The sequence below is a fragment of the Amblyomma mixtum genome, chromosome 10, assembly GCF_055824585.1.
Source record: "Amblyomma mixtum isolate Tamu chromosome 10, ASM5582458v1, whole genome shotgun sequence".
Lineage (NCBI taxonomy): Eukaryota > Metazoa > Arthropoda > Arachnida > Ixodida > Ixodidae > Amblyomma > Amblyomma mixtum.
The window spans coordinates 175,552,914-175,562,905 of NC_143021.1; the positions used below are offsets into that span (position 1 = coordinate 175,552,914).

Sequence of the window (9,992 nt, forward strand, 5' to 3'; positions counted from 1 at the left end):
GGGTAACGGAGTTGGTTCTTATAGACGGTAATCATAACAGAGGGCTGCAGGAAGTCAAGTTTATACATTACATTGAAAGCTTGCAGGTATAAGATGGTCACAGCAGGCAGGTGGAAGAATATGGCGGAGGCCTTTGTCTCCCTTTGGACGTTGTTAAGGTGCCAATGCCGGATACTAAAACACCTTTTCATACGCACCACCATTTATCGCTATTTTCATGGTAACCATTGTTTCCGGAAGGTACGGCCACTTGTTTGGTTTCCAGCATCCTGGCCGTTGCGGCCCAAGAATGATGAAGTACCAGCAGCCCTTATATGTCCCCATAGGGCAATGAATCTTGCTTAGCTCGAATAAGTGCATTCCGAGAAATAAAAGGCGTTATTTTTTCCCTGACTGCGATTAGTGAATACTCATGCCCCTTTCGGTGTAAGGTTCTTCTGTACGCCGCGCATAAAAGATGCAGCCATGTCTAAAGCGTGCCCAGTGTTGTTAACTGGTGGTTGTTATCGGGAGTGAGCGCGATGATGACTTGCGCATTTTAGCCGTTGACGGAGAAAAAGATTGACTCGTGCCTTATTTATGTATTTATGAGTTATATTGATTTATTTATTCTTTAAATCACGGCATTTCGCGGCATGTGATACCGGCATGCGGTGGTGCAAAGGCGGCCGGGTTGCGTCCGCCCGTGCAACGCACGGCACTTCGGTTATTGGATGCCGCTAAAGCGATGCGTGCTTCCTAGTGCGCATAAAGAGTTCTTAGGTTCCTTGTTCTATTAGGTTCCTGGTGCTGTTTTCAGAGATCATGACGAGTGTGGTTTCCCCTTTGCTCTTTCCCCTTCTGGCGGATTTCACTCTTGCTCGTGTATATATATACGCGGCACGTTTGCTGAAATCGACAGTTGGAAGTCAGCGCTATTTACTCTTGTGCCCTATGCCGGCCCTTCTTTCTACCCGCGCTGCCACTAAAGCATAGTGCGCCTAGCCTAGTAGAGTTCTTCGAGGCGCGCAGTGTCAGACCACGCACTTTTTTTGTCTGACAGTGGCCATGGCAACGCACGCCGTCACCAGCGCATTTGCGGGCACTATCGTCAACCTGGCCTCACTGCTTGCTCTTCTTCAGATCGTGGCTTCAGCAGAAGGTGGGTGCACGATCCTAATCTAGTGATCTTGTTCTTGGCGTAATCTAGTTCGACCTCAATCTCTGCGCAGATGTGGAGTGGTGTACAACTGCGCCTGTATTAGGCCACTCCGGAGCTTAAGGAACTTTAATATACCGTAGCTACTGCTTGTATATCGAAATTTTATTGCAATAAAAACTATTCAGCTAATATATGTCAATACACAAATGCTAATCAACAAAAATGTGCCATACTGCTTATGGTTTACGGGTGTTTGACGTCCCAAAGTGAATCAGGCTGTGGAGAAACCCTAGCGAAGGGCTCCAGAAATTTCGCACAGTACACGGGACTCTAGAATTTTGCCTCCATCGAAATTCGATCGCCGCAGCCGGGATCGAACCCTCGGATTTCGGAGAAATGTACATTACAAATGATACGTGCGATCGACATTTCACTTGCGCTTTTTATTCTGGACAAAAGAATTGTCCCATTGACTACTTAACAATATATTAACAATAGGTATCTGAATAGGGATCTGTATATTGCGTTCAAATGCAAAAATTAAGAATCTTTGGAATGGCTAGGGGACCTCCATATGTCAGCTTTCTCCTGCACAATAAACAGCATGCCTTTGATAGCCGTAAAGATTAAAGGGACCCTGATATGATTTCGATGGGCATATTCCAGTGTAGCAGATTTGTAGACGTGGTCTTTGCGAGAAATGATGTGAAAATGAAAACTCTGCGTGAACCCAAAAATTTAGAAATAATTTTTTAAAAATCGTTGCTCGTAGTACCTCGCATCTGATTAGGACGACACACTTCACGGCGTGTCCCCTGGCCCGATGCCGTCAGTTGGCGGAAGGGCCAGCCTTCAAGCTCCCTTGTCTGCTCACTGATGTCATCGGGGTAGACATGCGCGGTGAGCTGTGTTGCCCTAATCGGTTGCAAGCTACTGCGTGTAGTGATACTTAAAAACTTGTTCTAATTTATAGGGTGCACGCCGAGCTTTCTAATTTGTCTCCAATGCCCACAAAGACAACCTCTACAAATCTGCTGCAGTGGAATATGCTCATCGAAATAATATCAAGGTCACTTTAAACGAAATTCCTCAAAGGTATTAGGCGGTGTTAGGCGGCACCTGCATGCGCAGTTTGCCATATCATGAACACTAAAATGACTCTTCCTCTTTGGTAGGTGCGTGAGCTCACCCAGGGATCGGTTATTTTTAACAGCGTCATCGCCACCATGTTAAGCGGGTGTTGCTTGCTCCCGTTTTTATGCAAAGCTGATCAAAAGAGTAGATGGCGTTGAGGTGCACTTGTTCATTCACAAGATTAGGCGAACGGGCTGATCCGCGAGTATATAGTGCAGCCTGAATATTCACGTTACGGCAAGTTTCACTTCGTTTGCATTTCCGTCCTTGGTCATCACCTTTTCCACGTGCGCTTTTGGCTGGAATGCACGACTGCTTCAATGATGTTTTCTATGAATGGCGTCCTTATATCTTAAGCTCGTTATCGTTTTGGAAGCGTGCCAGCCCCAGAGCATTCTGACACCTTTACGCTATGACGGCCGACGCGTTGTTATCTGTTGGTAGGCTCCAGTTCGCCCTATATAGAGATTCTGAGCTCACCTCCAGCCTGCTTGCCCGTCTTTTACTACGGCCTCCATGCCTTTCGTCACAGCCACATAAAAGAAATGGCAATTATACAGCATGTGGTAAGAATACCGTTGACTGTGTCTTTTCTCTGAATAAAATTTTCGGCAAGCGAATGAGGGCTCATTTTCTGCAACGTGTCGGAGAAGAATGACTACAGACATATACTTAGGCCTATATACAGGGTGTTTCACCTAAAACTTTACCTAATTGTGAAAATAAGCTATTTAAGTTACAATAGCACTCTTTGGGGCATAGTGCTGGCAGTGGTGTAGTGCATCAAAATGCTGCTAAGACGGGCTAACTAGCAGGTATAATAAGTAATAGTGAAAAGTCAACTTTTTAACCATAATTCTTAGTATCCTTAATTATTGAGAGGAGTGTAGCCCACCGAAAGTAATATTCATATCAGTATTTAGATTTCCGAAAACGCGGTTCCGTTGTAGCTCAAGCCTAACAAATTCTTGCTACATAAAGGCAAAATGCATGCGCTTGCCAGGAACTTGTAGGCAACCTTTCCAGTGGACGCAACTCGTCGAAATAACAAGTTTTGAAGGGCCATAGCACCGAGGGTAATAGCGTTCTAGAAATTAGAAAAGCTGATTTGGGTATTACTACGTTGTTGTACACGCCTCTCAATAGTTAAGGATCCTTGCAGCAATACTTAAAAAGTTAACTATTCAATAATAGTCAATCAGCCTGCTAATTAGCATATCTTAGCTGTATTCTGATCTACTACACTACTGACAATGCTATGACGAAAACGGGCTCATGTAGCATAAAAAGTCCATTTTTTAAAACTGTGTGAAGTCTTAAGTGAAACTCAAATATTTTTAACTCATTATATTATTAAGCACTTTTACATCCCCTTTCACACGTTTAATGGAAGACTTTATTTTTTTAATCTGGTGCTTTCATTAACCGCACTTTAATGTTGAACGTTTTTCAGTTACGCCTGGAGTTGAACTAGTCCCAGATGTTTGTTCCTGGACAACGACACGCGCCTGCTACGCGGAGCTCGCTACTTTCGAGAATGAAAAGATGCAGCCAGACGCAGAGGGAAAGTTTAACGACGAGGAGTACGCCAAGTTGTGCAGGTGAGAGACCTTTATTTAATAGGATTATTTATTGTTATTATAAAAATACTGCAATAACAAAGCGGTGATTTTAGCCCAGTGGTACAAGCGCAACACATGCAATGATGTGCACACAAGACTGAAGAGCTTAATAAAGCTCATTATTGAATATGTGGAAAGCGTACAGGCTAAGCTTAACAAAGAAAAAAAGACATGAGGTTACGCCAAAGAGCTAAAACATTGTAACCTGCGAACAGGAGACAAACTAATGTCACTATATACATGATAAGAAAGAAGTTACCGCTGGCGCAAAGGATGACGTTAGTTTTTAGCTGATTCCAGTTCACTTCTGTGGGTGAGAACTATAAATACTTGAACGAGCCGTTTATTTTTTATTTGGCACACTTGCCATTAAGGCGTAATTTCGGTTCGCTGTATACTAAAGTAAATCGTGTAAGGTGTTTTCATGCCTGAACCGGAGAAGACTCCTACTCTTATTCTTGTTGGTCAGCCATTTAGAGAAATCCTTCTCCCTTGTCGCCATTAGTTCCACTTGTTACGCGAGCAAAAGAGAGTCGTAGGCAGGTATGCCTTTGCTGAGTTATGTAACTTGATGAGAAAAAAAAAGAGCAAAGCGTTGAGGCAGCGTATGAGTGTCGAGCGTTAGCAATGTCGAGCGAATATTGCATCCTTAGCCATCTTCCCTATATCCGGCACAAGTTTTGCGTTATATACAGATATATACTTTTTGGTGTCAACGTTTACAGCGCAAGAAGTCAAATCGTTTCACACCACTTCGAATGCCCTACATCATTTAGTTTGGCCGTGATGGACGTTTGAAGCTTCGAGAAGCCATGGGTTGGAGAACCAAAGGTCATCTGTGCGAATCCATATTATAAGCTGCGCTGTAAGAAGAAGAAGACGACGTACGACTCCGCAGTGCCGCACTTCGTCGTCATCGCTGGTGGTTCGGGGTGCTCGACTGTTCAGTGCTTTTATTTGACTAATAATCTTAAACCTTGTAATGCGCTGAATCGTTCGATGGCACTCCAAACATTCCACGCTAATTAGGCTTACCAGAATCTGTCTACGAATGGTACCACCCACTGCTCCCACTTAAATGACCCTGTGTTTCACACTAATGCGACCTTGAGTAATGGGAGTATCAGAGCTAAAGCTCCGAAAAACGTCTTTGGACGCACGCAAAGTACGATAGTACAATTAAAGCACGAGTTGATGTATATACTCTTGGAAGTCGTAGCCTGCTTCCTTTTCCGTCGTATTTCGTGCCTGTGTGGTGTGTTGCGCAATCACCTAGTTCTACACTGCACGTTGGTCATGGTTTCACACCATGGTCCCAATCACAATCATATGTCGTCGATACACTCTAGCTCATTGCCGTTCGTGGTACGTACAGAGCGTAGATGGAGGCTTATAGAAGGGGCCCTCACACGCATGTATAGCCGCTGTCTCAATACGACTTGCATTGCACCTGCGCTGGCGGCAAGGAGCCGTGAAACGCCTTAATATGTCTTTAAATTGAATACAGGAAGCCCTATATATATTTTTTTTTCAGTGAAACGCACAACTTTTCCAGGGCTGCCACTCTATCATGCACGAAGCTCTCAGCAAGCCTTGCCTATTCATCAGAGCAATAATGAAAGCTATTTTACCCGTCCATTATTTCTCCCTGTCGAATACCACTCGCTTCATACCTTCCCCAGAACCAAATATTTTTACGGCTCTGTTGCTACCTATTACCTATTACCTATTACGACATTACCTATTGATGATTTACAAACGATTTAAAAAATCTACTATGTTTATTTCAGGCTTTAGAACGCTCTCGTTCGCGACGAAATGCTTTATTGTTCGTTGTCTTTCTTATGCAAAAGTTTTGCAAATGTTTTATGCAGAGATCAAAACTTTCATTTCACTCCACTTTCCACACAGAGAGCTTTCGCTGCACAGTCGATGCTACAATCAACTCAGCATCTGTCCCGATGAAGTGAAGGCGAACTTCAGTTTTTTCGAAGAAAATTACAGGCGCCTTCGGGAATTCTACTGCGATGAAAATGAGGTTAGAGGTGGGTATAGTCCTGGTTATCTTATTTTTCTTTCAGATTACCCAAATTATTACTTCGCAATAAGTGTCCTCTGCTTTTTCTGTCTTGGTGGACTCCAATGACAGCTGTCGATCTCTACCAGTATTTCCCATATCATATTCGATGATCTCCGCGTCCTGTTCTTTCTGGTGCCTATCTCTAGCACCTTCCTTTAACGTTTGGCCACACGTCCGAAATACTGTGCGATAGAATTTGAGTCCGGTCTTGACCCTGGGAAGTGCTTGCGAGAAGGAAAACTGTCTTTTATTATTTCGGGTTGAGAGGGCGGAAAAGGAGTGTTTGCAAAAACCAACAAAAAGATGCATATCCGTGAGTAATGTTCAGCGTATATGGCCATCCCTTTATCTGTTGTTCAGCTTGTATTGTCCAGAAACATTGCGTGCCATCCATGGCGTTCTCACTGTTATCTGTGCCAACTGTTCTTTTATATTAGTATTCGAGCTCACATCACAAAGCTTTGCGTAAAAGTATGCTGATGGATCTCGACCTACAGCTTATATTTTATCTTTTCATCTTAGCCATGCGTATCCTATTCTGTTCATAACAAGTTCTGTTCACTACGGCGTAGGATCTGGTAGGGTCTCGACAATGTTTTGCCTTTTAAGGGCGCAACTGTTTTACACTTTATTCAGGTTTAGCGCTCGTAACAGTAAACCATGACATGGCGCTTCAGCGTTTTCTGCAGTGATCGAACTGTTAGCGAACTGCTTGATATTGATCTATAGCATACAACATCAATTACTATATTGCCACAGATCAGTTATCCGTGCTGGGAATCACGGGGCAGAATGCCTTGGAGCAATACTATTTTTGCTTTTCCGCATCTTTTCTTTATGGCCTGTGACACACAGCTTGATGACTCCGTAGAGCGAGACACGATCAGGTCGTCCAGGGACGATTGTGATCGCGCCCTTCAGCTTGTGTAACTCAGGGATTTATCGCAGTGTTTCAGGAGCTTTAGCTTAAACGTTCCCTTAACTTCTACTCTCCTGAGTTATCTATTCGGACAAGTCAGCTACATACCATACTAGTCCTACCGTGACAAGCAGTTCCCGTCGATGGATCTCAAAAGCGGCTATTGGCAGATAAAAGCTGAGCAGACATATTTAAAGAAGACCGCCTTCTTAACGCAGCACGACGTTTTCGAGTGCTAGATGCTTCCGTTTGATCTTTACCCGATGCAGCAGAGGTGCAGCAAACTATGTGCACATTATTAGCCAGCTTAGGTGCCGGACTCGGCTCGTGTACCTAGACAGCGTCGCCACGTTCACGACGTTTTACATAAGGCAACTGGGGAGAGAATTTCGAGCGGCCAAATCTCCGGACTCACACTGAAGACTAAGATAGAAGTGCCGCTTCGCGCACCACGAATGGGGGCTGCTCCTAGGCCATGTTGATATCGGGACTGGTGGGCTCTGTGTACTTCAAATAACAGCCACTGTCGCGCAGATTCCGCAGACTTCATAGGAAAAGGTTATCGGCTAGTATTTTTTATCACCTCGTTTAATCGCCGTGGACTAATACACGAGACGCGCCCGAATATCTCGGCAATCATAGCGATCATATGCGCAAGAAAATATGCGACTTTTGGAATTGATCACGACGTTTTAACCACATCACCTGGAATTTTTGCAATGATTTTTAAGCAACTTCGGCCAAAAGCAGCGGTCATTATGAGCCCTACGACCGCTAGGTACGTGTGTGTTTGGGCTGCCCCAGGATTTCTTTATTCGCTTTGTTATCGCGGTTGGATTTGCCTAACGGACAATTTACTATCACGTTTTTAGTTTGCCGGCCTGTTGCCCTGGTGTCCTCCTCGCGACGAAAGTTGTCAAATATTTGCGTTAAAAGATCATTCTTGTACTTTTGCAGGCGCAGGCATGTTGTTGTCTTGCGTTGACAGGGATTTGGCGAACGAGTGCGCCAGAAAATATGTCGCCCAAGTATCCGGTGGACAAATCGACGACTGCAGGTGAGGCGGTTTTTGTTTTTTTTTTTTGGGGGGGGGGGGGGTGCGGGGGTTTAGCGCCCAAAGCAACTCAGGCTATGAGGGACTCAGTAGTCGAGGTCACCGGATAGTTCCGACCACCTGAGGTTCTCTAACGCGCCCTGCCATCGCGCACCGCACGGGCTTTTAGCATTTGGCTTAACTTAGCTTAGCCGCAGCCAGGATGGGATCCGCGTCTGAAGCACCGAAGCGAACGTGGGGTGGGCTAATTGAGAATGCGGTAAGAAGCGGTTGGTAGGGATATTAATTAAAGCAGTGAGGCTTACATTTATTTTCTTTTCATCATAATGCGTGTTATCAAAGTCTCAGGCCACCTGTTCTAAACTGGGTCATAGCTGTGCTGCCAGTTGTACAATGGCATTGTCATGCTGCTTCTGCTCACCATTACGAAATTTTTTTTGCAGTCTATACACTTTCTAAGACTACTGTCTATAAAATCTACAGACTCGCTATAAACAAATCCTAGAGAACTCTATATAGGCAATACAAATGCTATACGCAATCTATAGATTTATGGCCGCAGACTTTTGGTAGACTTATGTATAGGGACAGTCTGTAGACCAAAAATACACAAAAATAAATATGAATAGGAAGGCAATAGATTCTATAAGAAATCTATGGACTGCCTATAGACCATTCTTGTGAGGGCTACGGGCATGATCATTAAATTTTTCTCGCGTAAGTGAACAAGAATGTGCGCGTAGAAAATTCTGCTCCGAAAAAGACTCGATTAACGCCCATTAAACATATTTTTTTTGCTACAGGATTCATGCAGTGGCCACGATTTGTATAGACGAGGCATCCCACAGGAGCTGCCCTACAGGATACGAAGCGTTCCGAGAATCATTCAAGAAAGTGCTCGCTTCAGTGCAGATTCTGCGAGGCTGTGGACGATCATCTCAAGCCACTGTCATTCCTCGACGATCATCTCCAGCCGCTGCTATTCTTCGACGATCATCTCAAGCCAATGTCGTTCCTCGACGATCATCTCAAGCCGCTGTCGTTCCTCGACGACCATGTAAAGCCGCTGCCATTCTTCGACGATCATCTCAAGCCTCTCTCGTTCCTCGACGATCATCTCAAGCCGCTGTCGTTCCTCGACGATCATCTCAAGCCGCTGTCGTTCCTCGACGATCATCTCAAGCTGCTGTCGTTCCTCGACGATCATCTCAAGCCGCTGTCGTTCCTCGACGATCATCTCAAGCCGCAGTCGTTCCTCGACGATCATCTCAAGCCGCTGTCGTTCCTCGACGATCATCTCAAGCCGCTGTCGTTCCTCGACGATCATCTCAAGCCGCTGTCGTTCCTCGACGATCATCTCAAGCCGCAGTCGTTCCTCGACGATCATCTCAAGCCGCTGTCGTTCCTCGACGATCATATCAAGCCGCTGTCGTTCCTCGACGATCATCTCAAGCCGCTGTCGTTCCTCGACGATCATATCAAGCCGCTGTCGTTCCTCCACGATCATCTCAAGCCACTGTCGTTTCTCCACGATCATTTAATTTCAAGGTTGCAAAATTGCCTGGCAGGAGGCGTTCATACGGCTGACATTGTTTTAAATGGGAACAAAATTTAGGACTCAGTTTCTGGCAAGGACACGCGAGGAGCAGGCCACGCTTGACAGGCTCATCCACAACGCAATGAGACCAAACAAGTTTAGCGGGCTAGCGAGGTGGAAATAAAATTGCGCTGCGCATACGGATTTAAAAAGTTCACATCTACGTTTTGAAGCAGTCACGAAGGAAGCAGCACATCCAGTCATCATGCTTCATGCTAAATAACCGTGCATTCACTCAGTAAAACACAATGTTTTCTATTTAAGGCTTTTTTTATGGATCTGCTTGAAAACCGCTAAAATTTAGAAAATGTGAGATACTTTCTGTTTTAGAATACACTGAAACTTCGTAAATATTCTCTTTTCGCCAATTTTCGCCCCTCAGATATCCATGAACGCAGAAAAATTCGCTGAATGAAACATCACTGTATAGGATCGAGCGAAAAAA

At 44.7% G+C, this 9,992-nt stretch overlaps 1 protein-coding gene across 1 annotated transcript; it reads left to right on the forward strand.

The window, feature by feature from the left end:
* Nucleotides 1-917: 917 nt before the first annotated feature.
* On the forward strand, nt 918-9,565 carry LOC149327797 (uncharacterized). The gene is made up of 6 exons (XM_089564975.1): nt 918-1,141; nt 3,741-3,876; nt 5,809-5,942; nt 7,854-7,953; nt 8,754-8,958; nt 9,044-9,565. The coding sequence occupies exons 1-6, from the start codon at nt 1,048-1,050 to the stop codon at nt 9,563-9,565; spliced, it is 1,191 nt and encodes a 396-aa protein (XP_089421101.1). The 5' UTR covers nt 918-1,047.
* Nucleotides 9,566-9,992: the final 427 nt, after the last annotated feature.